We start from the raw sequence: 23,085 nt of genomic DNA on the forward strand, positions 1-23,085 counted from the left end.
AAGGCCATATTTAGCATTGTTCGCAACATAAACGACACGGATGAATATAAGGATGAAACATATTTTTCCAACTAAATAACCTACAAAAAAGTGACCATCAAAAACTTTGAAAACTTCCAATATATTGTTGGCTTTACCAGTGCGAGAGCCTTCACCCATACTGGACATCCATCTGGGTAAACCACTACTTCACCACATCAGTGCAAAATGTTTTCATAAGTGACTTGGGATGCAAGATGCAGTCATGCTCCCAATTCTGCCAAGGCCAAAAAAACAGGATTCTCCCCACATTTAAAACGACTTTAAAGCCATGACCTACTCCTAACCCTTCTCAGTGCACTTGTTCCCAATAAAAAAAATCATTCAACTCCAAAAACTCTAAATACCAGAGGGCGAGAGGCCTTGGATTCACTTTCAAGATATAATTAACTTTCATGGCACAAAAGAAAAACAAGGCGGGAGAAAGACCAGCACTTATTTATTTGTTCCCTACATTCATAGCTCTAAGGATAAACCTAGAAATAAAAGTATTTTCTTCAAAGTATGCTCGGAATTGAGATTTCACAAGTCATGGAAATACAATGAGACTAAAACATTTCAGAATCAAGGTTCTAAAAAAAACAACTACATCATCTCACGAATCGTCCGCTTCGCTTTGATCGGCGCACCGCTCGGATCATAGGGGTCTCCCGTCTAGACGCACGGGGCCCCGCCATCAGCGTCTAATTCTCTGTCACACTGAATCCCTTATCGACGTGCGACACGTTAGCTGGCACTCAATACCAGGTAGACTTCCTTTACGGGATGCCAAGCACCATTCAGAGAGAGCGAGCCACCGAGAGAGACAGAGATAGAGAGACAGAGACGGAGACAGAGAGTGGAGAGACACAGGGGATGGGGGGGGGGGGGGGGGGGGGGGGGGGGGGGGAACAGGTGCCTTTTTATAGACCCGTTTCTTGGAACAGGAAACGGCCTCGGATCAAGGGTTCCGCTAACTCCCGCCACCTCCGCTCCGACCCCGACCGCCTGGCACAGAGAGAGCGTTGTCTGGGGCTTCTCATCCCGAGCCCAGCCGGGATGAAAAGGAGCTATTGACGTGTCTGGGGGGGGGGGGGGGCGTAGATCGTGCGCACTGGGAGAGCTGTTTCGAGGGCATTAGGCACAGCAATAACCATAGAGAAAAAAAAAAGGCAGACAGAGCGAGAGAGAGAGCGAGAGGAAGAGAAGAGAGACAAGAAGCGTTCCAGAGAATACACTGGAATAGCCTGGAACCGGTCCACGGTGAATATTAAGGATGGAGGCAGGGAGAAGGCCTTCTCTATGTGGGTGCCACAGCAGCTGGGATGGCTGAGAGGGGGGCAGACACTGGGGCTCCTGTACACTCAGATGGCTGGACGGGGAGAGACGGCTAACACACACACTCACGGAGAGCGGGGAGATGCTCAGAGGGACGGCTGCAGCGTTTGTGTCGGAGGAAAACTCTTTCAAAGTAAATAAAGAACCGGAAATGCACGTAGTGCTAAGAGCAATTTCTGTTTGCAATTGTATTACTATTCGTTTGTTTGTCATATAGCAAAGGCTTGGTAAGGTGACATACTGTATGAGATTATTATCATTATCTATGAGATTATACGGGGTACTCAGTATTATTCCACAAAATGTTGGATTACACAATAGTCCAAGCAGTGGGGCTGTGAGTGTGTCCACATTGTTCCTCGATCTTGCCTATGATCCATCAGACATCACATTCATCATCATCCTCATCATCATCATCCTCCGACCCAGCAACAGCCCCTTCAGCCTCCGCGAAGGATGAACCCGAAAGATCTAAGACCGAGGCAATCCTCGTCCTCATGAACGACACAGCATCACCATCATCTTCATCATCATAACCCCCTGCCTCTCTGCTCTGGAGAAATCGTCCAAGGAAATAAGAAATGATGAAGCCCGAGGCATGCTAGAGGTAGATGCCTTGTTTGTCAACCTCCACCAATCATGGGCGGGCGTGAGGGACTTGACATCACAGCCATTTTAATTCAAGCCATCACCATGCCGACCCAGGTGGTAATCATCCTTTTTTACAGAGGAGAAAAGAAAGGGGAGGAGAACAAAGAAAGAAAAAGGAAAAATAAACTCTTGGCAGCTGTTGAAATAGTTACCATGCAGTGTTGAGATAGCAGATAGAATATCCCTGTGTCTCTCATATTATATTCATATTCTCTCTCTCTCTCTCTCTCTCTCTCTCTCTCTCTCTCTCTCTCTCTCTCTCTCTCTCTCTCTCTCTCTCTCTCTCTCTCTCTCTCTCTCTCTCTCTCTCTCTCTCTCTCTCTCTCTCTCTCTCTCTCTCTCTCACACAGGTGATAGAGAAGGTGTCAGGGAAGTGATCCTAGGTAGGTTCTCTGAGCCAAGTAAGCCCATATATACACACCCACACACACACGCACACGCACGCACACACACACAGATTAACGCTGGCTGTGAGCGATGTAACTACACCAGTGGCGGATAAAACACAGCCATAATAATGTCGTGACATTTAAACCCTCTGCATTCTTTTACAGCGGTAAACCCTGTCGCTTGTGAACAGCCCATGACCTTTGAATGAGACGCCGTCCGATAGAAAACAACAGCGAACTACGACCTCTGTCAGGTACCCACAGTGGATGAAACAAAATGAAAGTCTAATCTAGGTCCTCGGGTTAGATAGATAGATTGACATTTATCTGGGTTATTTGTTATGTCTCTTCAGTGGCCGATTGTTGTATGATTTGGTGAAAATAAAAACAGAATAAAACAGAATATAACTGAGTGATATTGAATAAAAACGTCTAACTGGACAACACAGTCGCACTGTTTTCCATCGGAAACTGAAGGGAGTGAATAGCAGGCTTCGAGGCCAGAGCTGGCTGTGGTTGTGTTGTTCACCTGAAGTAAGAGAAATGTGAAGTATTTCAAGATGAATCGAAAAGCATTCAGATGAACAAAAACATTGTTAACACCCAGCACCAAGGTTGGGGTTTGGGGGATGGTGGAGGGGTGGGCCAAAATGGCAGATGGGGAGACTGTGGTAAATTAACACCGGATCTTAGGAAGGACGTAGGGAAGGGCAGCTTTCGGCTGACGGGCGGATGCCTACCGTTCGGTTGGTGCAGATGGGAGTGAAGGCGTTGGTTCCGCAGGTAAACAACCTATTGCCGTTCACCAGCAGAACGCGGATGTAGTTCTGGCACTCCTCCTGTTGGCGTGCACGCACACACACACACACACACACACACACACACACACAAACCCACACAACAATTAAGATGCAGCAGACATTTTTGTCAGCATATATTACAACACAAAAAACACACATATATATATATATATAAAGACATTTAGATAAAGCAGTATTGGATTTTAGCAGACACACAGACACAAACACTAACCTACACGCCAACCCACCCTAACCAAAGAACCCACCCACACACACACAAACCGACACACACACACACACACACACACACACACACACCACTATTATCAGAACCCACACAAAGCTGAGTCGTTTTTCTGAGCGTGGCGCTGAATTGAATGAGGAGCTGCTTAAGGAGACAACAGCAGCCGAAGCTACAGGGGGTTCCTTTAAGATGTGGCCAGGCTTGTCCAAAGCCAATCAGGGCTAATACCTGCACGCGTTAGCTCAGTCACATCTGAACCATGCAGGGAGCCGATAGATCGCATAAAGCGGGTATAAAAACACCTGCACCACTCTGCTTTGAAGTTTGGATAACCGCCGTTACCAACGCCTACAAGGAACGAAAGGTGGTATCAAAACACACGGCGAGCGTGTTTCACTCCGAAGGCACTCATGTCCTGGTGCTTTTTATAACCCTGTTGTATACATTAATTATTGAACGGCAGCTCTCTAAATTACTGCAAAATCAATGCCTGGCAGCGTCTCCCTATAGGCGCGTTTTCTTTTAGGTTTCGATTTAAGAAGGTCTACTGGCAGAGCCATCCGGCGCCCGGGTAAAAAAGCTCAGCACAAACAAAGTGTGAGAGATCGTCATGGCAACTGAGCGATGCAATGATTGATTTCTGGGCACGGGGCAGCAACAGCGGCGGCGCGCTCCGCAAACAGCAGCCTGCCCGTCCGCCCGACCGCAGCCAGCCGCCGTCGGCCCGCCGCCAGCCAGCGTCGGAGCAGGAGCAGGAGCATTAGCGGGGCGCTAGCTATCGCTGCGATCGAGTTAGCTGGGCGCTATAAAACACCCCCTGAAGTGGCCCATGCTGAGTGAAAAGCTGCCTGAGGGGTGTGTGGGTGCAGGGGGGCGGGCTTGTTAAGATTTAGGATTTAACACCCACTGCCTCACCTCCACCGCCCGCCCCCCCCACACCTCCATCGCCTACTGTAAATCATCTGGCTCCACAGCCACTTGGGATGCCTTGAGGGATAGAGGGATACCTCACTCCCTCCTCCTCCAACCACAGCCTCCACAACTACACTGCTCTCTCTGCAGTGTGATTTAAGAACGACAAAGGGAACTGCAGCAGAGCTGTGTGAGAGTGTGTGTGTGTGTGTGTGTGTGTGTTTGTGTGTGTGCGTGCGAGTGTGTGATTGTGTGTGTTTCGTTCAAGTTTTATTTCCTCTTCTCCAGATAGAAGTTGACTAGTAAAAAGATTCACCTCCTGCCGCTACCCACAGTGTTCGTGTGTGTATCTGCCTGTGCGTGTGCGTGTGCGTGTGTGTGCGTGTGCGGGTGCGTGAGTACAGCTTGTAACGCACACCTCTAACTGTATGTCTGCACAGTTTGCACCGTTTCGGCAACTTGTGTGTGTCACTGTGCTGGTGTTTTGGTTTCTCTGCACCAGTAAAAAGGTGTGCTGCTGGTGGGCAATACAATTCTCCCTCTGCTGTTCGCTTCTACAGTAAATAATGGAAGGTTTAATATTTTCAGAGCTTCCCACTCCTGGAGTTGTTTATGAAAACTTCCTGACAAATCTTCTTTTCCCACAGCGTAATACAAAAGCGGTTACGTGCGACCACAAGAAGAAAATGACAATCTGCTGAATTTAACGCTCTTTTCTTTCTTTCTACTCCTGGATTAGATGGATCAAGAGAGAAGGAGACGTGTATATTAAAATGTGAAAATAACACAAAAAATACAAGGTTAGATATCTTTGCTCACGGCGGTCGTAGAATATTTGTAAAATAGCTTATTGCTACGCACTGAGCGATTCAATAAACTATTCAATGTTGTGACAGCGGCAGTATAAAAGCATTCCAATGCTGTTTTGGTGCGTGAGTGCATGCATGTGTGCATTTGAGTGTGCGTGCTCTGTGTACACTGTGTATACATCACACGAGTGAGTCATTCGAAGAGGGAAATCGAGGAGAAAGAATTGCCTGAGTGCCAGGCCGGAGTTAGATTGCTTGGGACTGTAACTCTGAAACTTAAGATAAACGTTATGTGCTGTGCTAGCCCTTGGCTTTATATTATGGGTCTCTCTCCAAGCCCAGGACAATTTTCACAGGAGAATAAATGCAGGCACACAACCTCCCCCCCCCCCCCCCCCAACACACACACACACACACACACACAAGCTTGGCTCTGTGTATGTCTGCAAGCATGCCTGCGTGTTAATTCAGTTTAAGATTCAGTGTTCAAGTCACCCCCTACTTAATTATAGACATTAAAAAGAGTAAAGTAAAAAGTAATGCAGACAGCAAGTAAGAAAAGTTTAAAAAACTGTAAAAAAAATAACACCCCCTCTGTTTGTGTTGACGTTGAACATTTAAATGACTTAGTTATTCAATTACTCCCCCATCCCTCCAGCGCAATCAGGTATTAAATCAGATTAAATGTTGACTCTGGAACAAGATTCAAGCCGCCCTAATTTCCCTTGCACTTACAGTTGCCTCCACACGGTTCCCCCTAACTTTTAAAAAGCAATCGATTCGTACGGTTGTTAAAGCACCCATTTATCAAGAGCGCTGATAAAACGAGTGGTGCGGTCCCAGTATTTCCACCAAGCACGACCACCACCAAAGTCAAAGCTCCTGCCCCGACCACACGTCCAGACAGCGGTTGGCACTCACCTCAGACTTTCCCCGGCTGAAGCAGGCTCCCTTGGTGAACTCATCGCAGTGCCACTCTGCCCCCTTTGGAGAAATGAAAGCGACATTAGGGGAGCCAATAAACCATCGAGGAGAAGAGAGACACATAAAAATACACACGGCATCAGCGACACATTGCATCACGCCTGAAAGGGCTTCGAAAAAAAAAGAAACACACTCAGGGAAAACAAACATAAAAAAACGACAGATTCTCAGCTGGGTGGAAAATGGCCACCTTTATGGGTTTTTGGACTATTTTCTCCGGAATAGTCTACACATCCAACTGATATAGCGAGGGAAGACATTGTAAACAGCTTCAAAAGGACTTGCAACAGTTTGCAGGGCTGCAGTTGTTATTGTGGGGTACATTTCAGTTTAACAATCTGTCTTTTAAATGTTGGCTGTTTAATTTGACATTGGCACGCTGCAGCAAGGTGGAATTGATTAAAAGTGCATAAAAGCGTTTGATGTGTTTTGGTTTTAAAGAACAAAATTACAATGTCTTTTTATTGTTTTCTGTTGTAATGGCTTGTATTTCAGAATTCAGTTGTCATACTGAAAATATGAACCACAGTAAATAGCTTTTAACATCTTACATTTTATTATTTTACATTATTTAATGAAGTAAAGGAAAGGATCATGAAAGCCACCCCAAAAAACAAGTCACAGCCAAGAGCCGAATGTCAGGAGACAAATCTGAGAAAAAAAGTCATTTTCATTTACAAGTGAAAAGGAAACCGGGGGACATTATTATGACAGCAAAGAGAGACCGAGAGAAGGATACAACTGCATAAAAACACCATCTTTCTCTTCATTTTATTTCTCTCTCCTTTCTTATAAATTTTCCGTGCTCCCGAGGGATCGGTGATTAATGAACTTTGTTGTTGTTGCTGTTTTTTATTCTGTGGAGAAAACGTCTAACGACGGGGATTCGGCGACAGTCACACTCTGCTGGCATTGCATTAACAGTCAGTGTCGCCATGGGAACCGTCATGCCTGACTCGTGTGTCACAGTTGACTGACGCAAAATAATAACGGGATCGCGCTCAAACTTTGTAATTTCGTCATAACGCGTGTCACTTTGGGTCAGTTGGCGCCACATGAAGACAAATTCACAAATGAGATACGGTGGAAGCTAAGTCACTCTTGGCTCACAGAAATAGGGAGAAAAATGTTGAACCTTTATACAGCAGGACATCACAATACAGAGTGGAGAGCCAGAGAAAAGGGCAACTCTGAAGCATAGGTTAGACTCCTCCGTTTTCATGTTTGAAATGTAGACATGCTCTTGGGTATGCATGGAAATATCAGCAGGAGGGTGTGCAGACTGCGAGCGTTTAGGGCATGTGTGTGTGTGTGTGTGTCTGAAGTTATATTTAAGAAGAGAAGAAAGGCTATTAACAGGCATCAAGCTTTTGCGTGTGTGTGTGTGAGCGTTGTATGTGCAAGCATGTGAGCGGGCGGGGATGTGTGTGTGTGTATGTTTTGGCACGCATCTGTGTGTGTGTGTGTGTGTGTGTGTGTGTGTGTGTGTGTGTGTGTGTGTGTGTGTGTGTGTGTGTGTGTGTGTGTGTGTGTGTGTGTGTGTGTGGCACGAGCGTGTGTGTGCGTTGGCACGCATGTGTGTATGTGTGTGTTGGCACATGTTTGTGTCTTGGTACGTTTGTGTGTGTGTGTGTTGGCAAGCATGTGTGTTGGCACACGCGTGCATGTGTGCGTTTATCTGTGTCGGTTCACATTCCAGGTCAAAGCTGGCTATTTCGAGGGCCGGTCACCCCGTCCACAGACCACACTCATCAGCACTTGAGTAGCAGCCTGCAAATACAGCACAGCGCAGCGTCCTGGCTGAGTTAGATGTGGCCACGGAGAAAGTGGTTCCACTCATCATCCAGGGGGACAAACCCGCTAATGGGCTGCAATCTGACTCCCTCATGTACACACTCAGAATCAAACACTGCATCATACCGAGTGGACCCCCAAGAAGCTGTGTTTATCACGATGTGATTTAACAACCTTTTCCTCTGTAGCGCAGGCTTTAACATTGCTCTGCCCTTGCATGCAGATTGCGTCTTTCGGAGACATCATTCATATGGGCACAGTGCAGGCTGATATCTAAAAGGCTTTAAGTGGCGGGAGGGGTTGGCAGAATTACAACTCGCCGTTATCCAATCGCTCTGCCTCAAACAGAGCGGAGACCAGCGACTCCCGGAGTGAATCACGGCCGCACTTTACGTAGAAGTCAATGCCATTGGGCTGCATTAGAAGCCCATTAACATGCAACCGTTAAGACTCGCTTGTGCGCTCCCAAGCTGAGAGCATTGTGCGATTAGAACGTATGAAATGTGCTGCCATGGGGAGTAAAAGCGAAATCTTGTGTTTGTCTGGGAAAAGAAAAATGGTAGCACTTGAGGCGTCACTTGAATGAGTAATGAGAGAATGAGCCGTGGCTGTGCCAAGGAAAGCGGTAGAGGGGAGAAAGGATCGAGAGAACCAACCGAAGAACCAGCCGTCGAACAAAAGAGAAGAAGAAACGCACCAAACACAAGAGAAACAAAGAACAAGAGACGGGAAGAAAAAAACTATAAAAAAGGAGAAAGAACACGAAAGAAACTAAGTCAGGCCAGACAGAAACTTTGTGTCGCTGCACGCGTGCGCGTGGGTGGGTGTGTGCGTGTGTGTGATTGTGACCGATGACAGACGTCGACAGAGGGAGACTTTGGCAGTGGAGTCGGGGGGGTAGTCACTGAGTGCTTCGGGGTGGCTGAGGAATCGAGTGCGGAGCTGCGCATGTTCCGCGTGTCCGCCCTCTTGCCTCTCCTCCGTAACCACGGGAACCCTAAGAGATGCACCATTGTGTGCAAGGCTGGAAACTAAGGGGGCCATTGTCACCATGAGATGGGTGCAGGGGAGAGAAACAGAGAGAGGCTGACGACAAGTCCCACAGATGCAGAGATATGGAGGGAGACAGTGAGAGAGAGAGAGAGAGAGAGAGAGAGCGAGAGAGAGAGAGAGAGAGAGGCAGAGAGAGAGAGAGAGAGAGAGAGAGGCAGAGAGAGATGGAGAAAGGGAGAGGGAGAGGCAGAATGAGAGCGAGAGAGAGAGTGAGAGCGAGACAGAGCTATAGATAGAGGGAGGGAAAAACTGAATAACAGCTCAGAGATAATGACAGAGAGGGATGGACAGACACACACACTTTCAAGGCTAGCAAGCAGACAGCAGGAGAGATAGAGAGCACAGGGGGAGGGAGTGAGAGAGTGAGTGAGAGAGAGAGACTGAGTGAGAGACTGAATGAGAGGGCGAGACATAGAGAGAGCGAGTGAGCATAGAGAGACACTCACGTGGGTGTCCCGAGTATGGGGTTGCATTCCAAAACAAAGTTCTGGCCAAATATGATATTGAGTATATTTTGCATGCAAGAGAGAGTACAGAGAAGACAGTGTCTGCCATCCGCCCCCTGTCTTGTCTCTATGGGCTCATGAGCCGTGCATTTGGTTGCAAGATACACAAAAAGAGAGAGAGAGAGAGACAGACAAGAGAAAAAACTAAACAGAAGGAGAATATCTAATCTAATGTCACGAATAGCTGACAACTATTATCTTCAGAGGTGCTGCCACCGCACACAGTTCACTCCTCAAAAGCCGGTGTCTACTGATGTAAGCTGCCAGAAGGTGGAGAAGCCGCGCACGTGAATGAGTGTCGGGGCCACATCCGAGTCAAAAGTTTATGATTCACCAAACGAAAAACAAGGCTTGTTTTCAGCCGTCTATACCCATTAGAGACACTGTGAATCGCTGTCTTTTCCTCTCGGAAGAGGCTCTATAAGACCGTAGAGTACCATGGGTATGGCTTCAATGCACTTGGTTCTTTTGCATTGAAATCAGTCAGACGGGCTCCAGTGATCGGATTAGCAACGGCATGGCGGAGTTGTCCCGTTAGCTCCTTGTTAGCGCTAATTGGCCTAAATTGTCGGGGTGACGCAGTGTAATTGTTAGAGACGAGAGGGCTAATGACACACAGCGTTGAAATGCTAAGAGGGGCGGGGGGGGATGGTGTGTGTGTGTGTGTGTGGGGGGGGTCCTCTCCAACTGAAGAGCAGCCATTGACATCAAAGCAACGCCGTTGAAAGAAGATCAGATGACAACGAAAAGGGGAGGTGAAAACACACAGTGCAACGCCACACCGCATCGATTGCCGGAGAGTGGTTCACGTGGCTGATGTTGTCCTGATTATTATTTTGCCACTGTGAGTGCGGCCGGCCCAGGCTTTGTGTGGGATCCGGTTGGAAAGTGAGAAGCTCTGCGCTAGGACGCAGAGCCCCGTATCGAATGTCTCACAAGGACCACTGATCCCTCTTATCCCAACGCTTATGTCAGTGCGGTGGCGGCACCTGCTGAGACACAGATTCACCTCCTCCGCACTCTGGTCGGCGCGACTTCAAGCCGGTATTATTATAAAAACGGGACGTCTCGGACTGCACGGTCTGCTCTTTCCCCCATCCTCTGGCGTGTAATGCGATCAGCGGGGGGCTCGCGGCGGGCGAGGGCAGCCGCCGCGCTGAGGGACGATGTCCGAGCAGCGGCTCCGCGGCCGTTCATCACGCGCCGCTGTAACACAATAGCGGGGGACGGGGCCCACAATGGAGATAGGAAGGTCCGCACCATTCATCAACGCATCCCGCTACGCAGTGCTTTTTCCTCGGGAGAAGGTACACAGGGGCCGGAACAGTAGGCAAAGCTTGGGCGGGGGGGAGGGGGGGGGAGGGGGGTCTCTCAGGAGGGAGACAGGGAAGGAGGGAGACAGACTAGCCAGGAACAATTGGGTTGACAGCGGTTGGCATCGATAGGAGGTAAAGGTAGGAGGAGGGGGAGGTGTAGCGGCTATAGGGGAGAAGTAGGACAAGGTAAAACACACGGAGGCGGGGGAGATGGCACAGCATGAGTGCCCGGTTGGGCGAGGAAGCGGGGAGAGGTAGAGTACTTTCTGACGGCTTTTGTTCAAAGCAAGTTCCCTATAAAAAGCCTTGATTTGAGCTGTACAACTGCTGCAGAGCCAGATCAATGGAGTCTCCTCTCCGGTTTATATATATATATTTACTTTTTCTTCAAGTCTACTAACCCTCCAATGCAGATAAAGGACAAAAATGGGTTCAGAGAAAGGGTTTAGTGTTTGTTGTCGACAGGCTCTCGCAGGATAAGTTTCCGGCAGTTGAGAAGCACCAGAAGGACCTCCAGCACCATATATTGACAGTAATAAAGACCACACAAAAAAAAGAAAAGGGCTCCTCTTTCAAAGGCTAACTCTTCTTACTTGATCCCTTATTGCCGTTCAGATGGAGACTGATTCTTATCCCTCCCTAGGCTGTGTGGTGTGTTTTTGCTCTGGTTTCCTCCTTTAACTGTTTAGAATTCCTTTAGTGCCTTTAAGTGCACCAACTGCCTTTCCAACACTATCTCAAAGAAGCCTTTGGTTATTTCTCTGCTTCTTCCCGGTATACTCTCTCCGTCTACTGGAACTTCCTGAAAACAACAACCCACTAGATGCCCTCGGATGACAAGCAGATAATAAAAGAGAGCGGGGGAAACAAATATAAAGTTCTAAGATGGCGTAAAATCATCTCTCCTTATAGACCACTTCCCCTTCATCTTCTGTTGATCTTGACTTTTCAATTTTCATTACTTCCAGGGAAAGAGGGTATTTACTTAGGAGATTATGATTGCTGGGCACACACTCCATCGATCTGCCCCTGCCTGAAACTCGATATGTGCACCAGAGCAGTCTCGGATGCCGGTCGTACAGCCAAGGCCTAGCCTCAACCACTCCCAAAACAACCCACTGCAGAACAACAGCATCGTTATGATGACTTCTCTGCTAATTCCCTCTTGAGATCGTTGCGACACTAACGAGTCATGGGCATTGCATCGGATCATTTTCAGTCATTTTTGTGCCGCAAATGACCTTTTGTGGTGTTTTCTGTATGTGTTTGTGTTGGTTTTATACATGTACTTAACCTAACGCCACATGGATCATATGGTAATTACCTGAAGGCATCTTGTGCAGTGTCAGTCTATTGTACTGTCCAGGGACAAAAAAACTTGAAACTTCCTGCCTGTCAAACCAAACAAACGCCTTCGCTTACTGCTGGCAGCTTTGCAGAGCAAATCTTGGCCAAAGGCTGCAATGTGACATGGCTGGGTGTATGTGGAGGATGGCAAACAGCAAAGACCTGCGTAGGTGTATCTCGTTTCCCTTTCATGGAGAAAAAAAACGGAAAAGTCCTCACTTGACTTTCAACATAAAAAACAAGTACTTGCGCACACTTGTGGTCCTTCAGCTCTTGTCCTCTGAGGGGGCAGAGTCAATACATCCAATATCCAGAGTGGTATATCTATTTGATCAGCCACTAAGGCATGGGACTCCAACAGAGCGCCAACGCCAGAGGGAACATCCATTGGTTAGCTCTTTCATATCCAGCCACAATAAGAACGACACACATAAGCGCCAGCCATGGCAGCCCCGCAGCAAAATCTCTTTGCAATTAATCCCTCGTTCAATGAAGAAGAACGGATGAGGGAGAGGAGAGCGGGAGGCGTGAGGGGAATGGCAGAGAGGCGAGGGAGGCTGGAGATAGAATGCTACTTATTAACCCTTCACTTCAAGCCCCAGGGCTTCGATGGCATCGCTCTTAACTCCCCCAGCCACCCACCTGCTCCACCAGTCAGATGCAAAGCAGGGACCCCTCTGTCCGGGGGTCCGTTTGAATTGATACAAGGCCTGAGGCGCCACGGGGGGCTTTGTTCCCCTCAGAGGAGAGGCCGTGGAGATGGGGGTCTTGATTGGCCTCTGATGGGGTCTCTCCCCCCCTCCCCTCCTGACACCCAGGGGTATTCGGCCACGACCGAGCGCAGGATGAGATAAAGAAGGGGAGGCTGATTCAGAGAGCAGTCGGCACGGAGGATCTTTGAAAAGGCGCTTTTGTCCCGGTGAGGCAGGAATTACCATTCCTCTCTGAAGGTGTGTGGCGTTGTACGGCGGTGGGGGAGGAGGGGAGGAGGGGAGTGGGGTACTTTTGCCTTCAGTCTACTCTGCACACTTCCTCTTCTCCTCCCCCTAAATTCATTTCCCTATCTCATCTAGTTATGCGTATCGCTCCTTGCTCACTGCGAGAGGTCCTCTATCCAAGGACTCATTCTTATTTTGTCTAATCCTCTGTCCTTCCTTAATACACACATGGATTTGTAACCGCTGTGCTGCCTCCATTCGTGCTTTGATTCCGTCCTGACATATTCTCTCTCCCTTCCTGACCCTCTCTCTCTCTTCGTTCCTCTCTTCATCTCTCTCTGTCTATCCTCAAGCCTCCCGCTTTGTTCCTCTCTTTCTTGCTTTATCCATCTCTCTTTCTCTTTTTCCTAGCCATCTCTCTCTGTTCCTCACTTCATCTGTCTCCCGCCTCTCTCTCTCTGCCCCGAACCATCTCTCTGTTCCTCTCTTCATCTCTGTCTCCCCCCTCTCTCTCTCCCCCGATCATCTCTCTCTGTTCCTCGCTTCATCTCTCTCCCCCCCCTCTCTCTCTCTCCTCCCAGCCATCTCTCTGTTCCTCGCTTCATCTCCCCCCCTCTCTCCCCCCGATAATCTCTCTGTTCCTCGCTTCATCTCTCTCCCCCCTCTCGCTCTCCTCTCAACCATCTCTCTTCCTCGCTTTGTCTCTCTCTCTCTCGTCCTTCCTCTCTCCCTCACTCCCTATCTCCCTCCCTCCCTCTCTCTCCTTCCCTCCCTCCCTCTCCTTCCCTCCCTCCCTCTGTCTCTCCTTCCCTCCCTCTCTCCCTCCCTCTGCCTCTCCCTCCCTCCCTCTCTCTCTCTCCCTCCCTCCCTCCCTCTCTCCCTCCCTCCCTCTGCCTCTCCTTCCCTCCCTCCCTCCCTCTCTCCCTCCCTCCCTCTCTCCCTCCCTCCCCTTCCCTCCCTCCCTCCCTGTCCCCTCATCAGCCACCCTACAGTGTTATCGCGTTGGTTAATGGGCGAGGGCATCCAGCCCTGTCCGGCCATCAGAAGTACCCCGCTGGTGTGGCCCGTGGAACGAGCAATCCAAACACAGCCCTGCATGGAGTCAATGTTTGCACGGCTTCTCAGCAGGGGGTCGGGGGGCATACTTAGTGCCACAAGGGAGCATATGGGGCCGTGCTGTGTTCAGCCGTTAGGGAAAGGGAGAATGAGGGAGAGAGAGAGACAGGCAGAGAGAGAGAGAGAGAGAGAGAGAGAGAGAGAGAGAGACAGAGAGAGAGTGAAAAAATGAGTGCTGAGCAAAGTGATAATATGACAATTTCCGAGAGCATGGGGGAGGAGGAAGAGTGATGGAGGGAAAACAGATGAGGGCAACATTTGCAGACATTGCGTATTATTGCGTGTTCTGTACGAAAATACCTGTCTGAGTCAGCCAGGTTGTTTGATCACCTGCTAATGGTTGGCAGAGGAAGCATGAATGCACCACTTCCATCAGCAGCAGGGGCTGTGTTTTGCAGTTCAATTTAATAAAGTAACTCTCAGAAAGTCCTCTCTGTGATGCTAAGCTCACCACACCTGCTGCACCACCTGCGCTGTCAGACGATCTTGCAGAACGTTGCGGAAGATAACATAAACAGCTAAACAATTGGAACAGGAGCACATTGTGAATATAACTATGTACATATATATAAATACAGATACAAAACACACACATTTTTAAGACAAGTAACCCAGTATGACTGACGGCTGGACTTTTTCAATGCCGTCTACCGTCTTTGACGTAAGGGACACATCAACACAAATCCCGCCGTCGCTCCCCCCCCGGCGTGGTGATACTGTGACGCGTGGTGAGCTAAAGCCAGTTAGGAGCGCTGCAGCGCTCAGGGAAGTGTGTGTGGCTGGAGGAGCAGCGGCTCTTCCGATTGGCTTGCCGAGTCTCGACGGCGGAGAGCAGCAGAGTCTGTGTCACTAAAGTGCGTCTGTAATCAGTGTTTACCACAGACAGGGCGCCTTCAGACCCCCTCCCACACGCACGCGCACACACAGTCACGTGCACAAGCACACATGCACATAAACACACAAACACGCACACAGACACAGAAACACACAAGCACAAACACCCACACACAGACACAGACATAGACACACAAACACACACACGCACACACACACACACACACACACACGCACCACACACACGCACACACACATAAACACCCCCTACGGGATGATGCTCCTTTAAGAAACAGGCTGAGTCAAAGACAGAGTCGAGAGAGGGATGGGGGGGGTTCCGGGGGGTGAGGCGGCATTGGCTCGGAGGCTTACCTGAATAAGTGTCAGGTCTTCCAGACTGAGTCTGAAGAGATGATTTCTGAAATGACAAGGGAGCCAAACATGAGTCATCGGTGCAGGTAGTGATTAGAAGAAGAGCTCTTCAACACTCTCGTCTCCTCTTCCTGACAAATGGATTTGTCTGTACTTTCGGGCGAGGCCTCTGCACCACGTCAGTCAGTCCTTGTCCGTGGTCTGGGTACACCTCCAAACTTTACATTGTGCACGATTTATTTTCACATAAACTCCTCAGAGCTACTTAACAGTGTCGGTGTTTGAAGAGTAAATAACGTTGGATAAATATGTAACCGATAATAACACTCACGGAGATGAATCACACGTTTATCCACTCTTACACTTATTTTTTCTCTGGGAAGCCAGCTGGAAACCAGCTAATAAAGATCCGATACCAACACCTATTGGGTGCAATGATTAACAAAGAAATACCTATAGCACCTTTAAACAACGCCACCGGTAAGGTAGTCTGAGTGGAAATCATTCATAGGCGTGTATGCCAGAAGCTAAATCTATGCGTTTATTAACCTTAACTGCTGAGAGGGGAATAAGGTGGAAATGCAGATACATTCGGTGCTGTTTCTCCCGGAGTCTAAAGTCGTTGAGGAAATTAAACTGTTGCTTGCAGCCGCTTAATATTTCCCGCATCCCGACAGAGGGAGAGAGAGCAGGAGAGAAAGACAGAGAGAGGGGAGAGAAACAGAGAGAACGAGAACGAGAAAGAGAGAGAGAGAGAGAGAGAGAGAGAGAGAGAGAGAGAGAGAGAGAGAGAGAGAGAGAGAGAGAGAGAGCGCAGGAGACGAAGGCACACAGTGAGGCAGAGAAAGGCGAAAACGATGGACGTTATATAGTGTGTGTGATCCAAGGCTCAGCAGGGAAACATCACTGTAACGTTTGCCATGCTGTCCTTGTCCTGAGGCCGGTCTCTCTTTACATAAGCACAGCTCTTATAGCAGTTTTACTTTGCGAAAAAGAAAATTAAGTACACAACATGCCAAAAATTATGCAAATTATACTCAAAGAAATTATTAAAATTTAATTAAACAAGATTTGATATTTGAATTTGTGCACGGACATATAACACTTCTTCTTGGTCCATGGTAACATTCATACATTTAAAGTTGAGGGTTTCAGAATAAATTATATCACGTCACATAAAGGTCTTTCAAATTACCGCACACACACACACAGACACACACACACACACACATACACAGACAGACAGAGACACACACAGACACATACACAGACACACACACAACTAGGAGTTGAGTCACCAACAGCTAGACGGACACAGTCGGCTATCAATCTTGTGGAGCGCGGCTCTGAGCTGTGCCTCTCCCCCCCTACACAGTATCGATATTTGCATTGATTCCTCCTCGCCTCCATTATCACTCATACCTCCCCTGCTCCACCGCCACAGCCATCCCTCCACACACGCCTTTTATACCCAGACACTTAACACATGTCATGTTTGAACCCAGAATTTAATCAGGCCTTGCTTTTCATCGCCTTTGTTGGTGTACTGGGGAGCAGATGGATGGGCCAGATATCCGCCTTAACAACAAGACTTTGATGGGCAAATTACTTTTAGGGAACTCTGTGCTTTTTGGACATGAAAGGCAGTGAACTTGCTTCTACTTATGCTGTCATGATCCATTTTTGTTATTACTCATTAAAATAATATTGTAATAATAATATACACATGCTGCACTGCATGCATTAGTATATATATATATATATATATATATATATATATATAGTATATTCACATTGACCTGACTCATAGTTAATTACAGAAACAGATTAGAATACAGAGTAGTTGTAAGCGGTTGAGACCATATTTTGGTCTTTTTTTCCTTTTGTCCATTAGTAAGTCCCTGGGCTCACTTTGTATTTGCTTGTGTTGCTTCCCCATTCGCCCCGCGTTATCTCCTGTTCACTTTGTACCAAGCGTTGCCTTGTATTGACTCTAAAGCCATTAGAAGGAGTGCAAGTTGCACTACATCTGCTTCTGGCCTGTGAATTACACAGTGCAATACTATAAGCCGCCTATACTAAGCCATATGAACTGCCGAATGTTGTGCAAACAATTCTGCACAGAAATATAGCCCATGTGCATGCAGGCGCACAGACGAGCAAGCACGTATGCACACACACACACACACACACACACACACACACACACACACACACACACACACACACACACATGTGTGCGTACACACGTGCACACACACACACACACACACGGACACATGCGCATGCACCCACACACACACAATTCTACAACATTTGTGGGTGCATACTGCATATATGCAAAGCTTGTCTGTCACACACACAATTTCTTTAGAATCCACTTTCAATAACGGGCACACAGACAGCCAAGCATAAAGACAGGAGACGCGCAAACAAACTGTGAAGCTATTTTCTCTGAGGCATACGGGGACATTTACAGGGAAGGGGATCATCACTCATGGGTTACGATGACACGCGCCAAAGCAAGGGAGAGAGGACAAGGGGAAAGGAACGAAAGACGGGAGATAAAGAAGGATCGTAAACAGAAGGACGAGACACAAAATGGTTTCAGTGCAGGGGAAAAATAACGAAAGTCATGCAAAGGTAAATAAGAAAGAGAGGAAGGAAGGACGGAAGGAAAGATGAATGATGATAGGAAGGAAGGATAGATGATGAGAGGATGGACGATGGAAGGAAGAAAAGAGGAAGGAACGTAGGACGAAGAAGTTAAGGAAGGATAGATGATTGAAGGAAGGATGAAGTAATGAAGGAAGGAAGAAAGAAAATAAGGAAGAAAAGAATTAGCAGGAAGACAACGGTGAGAACAAAAGAAAGAAAGATGGACATCGAGAAAGAAAGAAGGTTGACAGAAGAGAAGTAAAGACAACACAAGACACTGAGTTAGAAGGGGAAACACGAGGACCAGGACAAACAGAGACGACGGAGATCGGTTACCTGGCGCCCACAATCAGTTCGTTCTGGCCGGGGTCGAAGGTCAGCTGCGAGAAATCCACTGTGCCCTCTGCTTTAAACCTGAAGATCCATGGCTCCATTTCTGTCAAGATGATCACAGGACACAGAGACAGTGAGTCGACGGCGGGCCAGGCAATGGCGAGCACGTCAATGACAGTTGCGCTGATGAATGGTTTCGGTTGATATTTATTTACCCCGGTGACGTCATACAGAGTCTGTTTACCGTCAGTGGTAACAAGACCTCTCTCGTGTTGATTTTTCATTGTGGTCAATTTGATTGATTTGTTTTTCAACTCTAAGGGAAACGTGAATAGAGTTTATCTTCATAAGAACAGAAAGTTGCCTTCTAACCCATTTGATAATTAGACATTATACATAGTACATAATATAGAATATGATATTGAATAACAGCAAGACAAAAGTAATCAGAAATTCGGATATAGTACCCTGAAGATTTCACAGTTTGCCCTATCATTTCTAAAAGTTTGGGATAGCCTAGGCTTCAGGCTTTAATATCTAACTTAAATTTTTTAAAGTCTGAAAGCAACAATTTATTTTAATGAATGTTATTCTCCTTGCGATTGGCTGGCCCAAAGCGAACATCCATGGCAGACTTTGGCCGGTTCAAATCCCGACCGGTAGGCAAAATATGTGGACGGGGGGAGTAGCTGTGCAGCACTCTTCTATGTCCTCATCCACGGATGAGGTGCCCTTGAGCAAGGCACCTGAACCCCCCACCTGCTCCCCGGGCGCTGCACTGCGGCTACCCACTGCTCCGGGAGTGCCGGTGTACCCCCATGTGTGTGGACCTCTGACAAGGTCACTCCTCTGTGTGTGTATGTCCGGCACACAGGTGGGTCACCGGCACACAGGTGGGTCGAAAGCAGAGAAAGAATTTCCCTCAAAGGGACAAATGAAGGATAAAGGATAACTTAACAGGCTTGAAACAGGCTGAAATGCTCAATCCGTTAATTTGTTAGCACCTTTGTCAAAAAATGAACCAACGTTTAATTTGTTGATTTCTCACATCAACGCAACACATCTGCTGTGTTGGCTTGGATACCATTGTTTCCATTGGGTCAAGGTCGACCTGATCCTCCCAAACGCAGGTGCAGACTGTTAAAAAAGGTTAATAAAAACGACCTCAGCCATTTACAGGACCAGGTGACACAGGACTTTTCACATAACCTCAAACAGCATAGTCTTTTTCTTATAGTTCTGTGCTGAATACATTTTTTTTGAATGATAAATCGATCCAACGTTCTTACGCCGTAAGGCAGAACCACTAAGATTTCCAAACAGAAACCTTGCTTGGAAGGCTTCCAGTCCATTAACCCTAATTGCTAATGTATCTTAGAAAATGTTTAGTGTACTGCAAAGGACATTACACACACACACACACACACACACACACACACGTAAACACACATGTGCACAGGTTCACATTCACACACAGACACACACACACACACACACACACACAGGTTCACACTCACACACACATCACACATGAGAGAAAGATCAAGCGCAGGAGCGGACGAAAGGGAGAGAATTGCCAGACAGCTATTGACTTCTCATCCTGGGCACGCCTGTCGTCATGGCGCCCGGGCCATTAACCCCTGACCAATCGAATCATGGGCTCTCGGGCGCTTGCCGACTCGCGATGTGGCCGGCCCTGTCTGCTGTCTGGTTACCCGATAGCGTTTAGTCAAAAAGTGGTGGAGCAGACATGATAGGGAGACCTAATGTTCTGCATCCCACCGAGCATACTTAGAGTTGGAACAAGTCAAAACATGCACTTGTTGTCGAGTGGTCGGCCATTTCACCCTCACAAACATCCTCGTTCATCCACTGCTCGGGTCAACTTCCTGACCATTGACTCCCTGATCCTCCTCAGGAGGTTGGTGGTGCAATTAACAATCGATACCGTTTACAATTCGATGCTAATAGAACGTTTCCGGGATGATAATACATTTATTTTAAAGTGCCCTTCAACCCAGCAAGAGAGATTAATATATCTATATATGTTGTGGCAACCCTGCAAGGTGAGCGAACCACCTCCTCCCAAACAGGACACAATTTTGCAGGGAAAAACTAAAAAGGCACGTTTTATTCCAAAATCAAACATAAAGTCTCTCGCTGAAAAAACACAAAAGAACGTTAAACCTGGGAGGAATCGACGGTCGTATCCCCGGTCTCTTCGGTCTCTCCTTGCCCGAGCCACATGGCTGAGAGAGCCCAGAATAAGTGGAGGAGCAGGCTGTTTAAGGCCTGCTTCTCCACCTGTTCCTCAGGTGCTCTGAATCTCCTTAATTGGCCCCAGCTCCAATGGCCCCAATAGTGCCAACTGGGGGTAGACAGCTTCCAGGGGACCTGGGCTGGCTCCGGGTTGCCACAATGTATAAATATATATATATACACTTCTCTCTTGCTGGATTGAAGAGCACTTTAAAAATACACACACTTACAATATGTCGTGGCATTACTGCCTTGATCAGTGGTGTGGTGGATACAAATTGAGTGCTGATGTTTTATGCAGTTTCAAAAGTGCTCCGTTTTGAGTTTGGTTTTGAGTTGGGGTTCAGAATGATAATGTATAACCCCAATTTTACTAAACTGCTGGTAATATATCTTCAAACGGGCAGAGGTGTTTTGTAGCAGGACTAGAGATGGAAAAAGCACTTCTTCTGCTGCCGTCACACCTGACACACTGCATGCTTATCCGCAGGCCGGTTCTGCTTTTGGAAGCAGCATCAAAAGCCGATTTATTGGATTGACTGCGAAGCGTCAGACTTTTGACTGATTTCCAGACGAGAGCCCCAGACAAACCGCTGAGCGACAGGGGGTTAACTTCCAAAAAACATCTACCAGCGTGGGCTTGTGCGGCGCGAACAAACTCTACCACAGCGCGGCCTAGCTTGAACAGGGCTGGGTGCCGACACTTGCATCTGACTCCCATGCGCCACTCCACTGGAGCTCCTGAGAACGACGGGATAAAGGGTGTACCGAAAAACCCCAAAGAAACAATGACAACAATAGCATCCATGCTTCTAGACTCCACGAGCAAACACATTTCCATTTGCCTCTGTTGAAGTGAATGTCTGGGAGGTCACGACTGACTTGTTCAAGGAGATTTATGTTTTTTTGCTCTCCCTTCTTGTTTGCTTCCCAGTCTGCATGGAGACAGGCAGACATTTCGGATGGCACTCTGCTTCCAAGGCACTAAGCCCGATTTTCCATGCTTTGGTGAGGATTCACTGCATACAAATGTGCCACCACTCCCTACCACCACCACCACCGCCACCAGCACCCACCTTCACCTACCCCAAGAAGAACAACACCACCACCTAACACCAATGATTACTGCGACACCCCCCCCCCCCCCCCCTCCCCCCAACCTGCTCCTCTGATAACATAATCGCATCATGGCCGTGAGAGCAAAGCTACTGGCTCAATCATGGTATTGGCTGATGATTAGACGGAGGTGTTATTGCACAATACACACACAAACACGCACATGAGCGCACACACACACACACACACACACCCACGCAAAGCCCACATGCAACCAAACATGGAGACACACACACACACACACACACACACACACACACACACACTTACAAGCAAGTGGATGCAAACATAAACAAGCACAACCATAAATACTGATACTGTACATACACACAAAATGTAATTTTTTGTATGCAAACAAACACCTTCATACAAACACATGGATGCATGCAAACACTGGAACAAACACATATAAATATATAGGAAAACGCACACATGCTGTACAAGTTTGCATGCATACAAACATACACATGCATTCAAACACAGACAAACAGTTCCATAAACTCTCACCTTAACACAGACACAAAAAGCAATTACTAACATGAAAACACAACTTCATATACACCCCAGAGACAAATGACGAACAACACACACACACACACACACCCCCCCCCCCCCCCACCCCCCCCCCCACACACACACACACACACACACAACCCTTTACCCTCATCCCAGCCCAATCATTTTCCCTTAACACATCCTCTGCTCTCCGCTTCCCAAAATAAATGGCTGTCTTCCTCCAGCTCTGTCAATCTCAAACCCGGAACGTTATTACCCATTCCAAAATGGAACAGTTGACGGAGAAAAGAGGGAACGACAGGAGGACGACGTATCCATATTTACCCCCAGCATCAGCAGCAATGTTTGATTGCGAACACCGCCTGAGCTGCCGAGTGAATTCACCCTCACGCCGGCCGGCAGCGGCACAACAATCGAAGAAACATGAATGGCTTTCCTGTGTGTGGTGTAAATAGGGGTGGAAGGGGGTCAGGGAACTAGAGAAAGCTCATTCAGTCTCAAGCGCTGTCTAGCCGTAATCGGCAAAGGGGGGGGAGGGGAACGTCGGCGGGCGCTTGCGTCAGTAGATTTGAGGAAGTGATTTGGCCCGGTGGTTGAGAAACCAAACACCACCTCGGATTGAGAGCGAGCCGTAAAAGAAAGGCCCGGGTAAGCGAGGCAGTTAAGACCTACCTTCACATTAAAGGCTTTGGCCGCTGATGTTGCTGCGAGCTTACGTTTTCAAAGCTAAGAGGAGCGAGACTTCTTTTACAGGGGCTTTTGCTTTGGTCGTTAGCCGCCCC

General features: G+C 47.9%; 1 protein-coding gene across 1 annotated transcript in view; it reads right to left on the reverse strand.

Moving 5' to 3' along the window:
• The window catches only part of sema5a (sema domain, seven thrombospondin repeats (type 1 and type 1-like), transmembrane domain (TM) and short cytoplasmic domain, (semaphorin) 5A), a 122,779-nt gene that overhangs the window by 62,279 nt on the left and 37,415 nt on the right, over positions 1 to 23,085 (reverse strand). Inside the window, exons 3-6 of the mRNA XM_079755155.1 lie at positions 18,416 to 18,515; positions 15,422 to 15,467; positions 6,083 to 6,145; positions 3,137 to 3,235 (exon numbers count right to left, since the gene is read on the reverse strand). Of these exons, the coding sequence (XP_079611281.1) occupies positions 3,137 to 3,235; positions 6,083 to 6,145; positions 15,422 to 15,467; positions 18,416 to 18,515 (308 nt within the window). The remainder of the gene's footprint in view (positions 1 to 3,136; positions 3,236 to 6,082; positions 6,146 to 15,421; positions 15,468 to 18,415; positions 18,516 to 23,085) is intronic.

Source organism: Pollachius pollachius (genome assembly GCF_949987615.1).
Source record: "Pollachius pollachius genome assembly, chromosome: 17".
NCBI classification, from domain to species: Eukaryota; Metazoa; Chordata; class Actinopteri; order Gadiformes; family Gadidae; genus Pollachius; species Pollachius pollachius.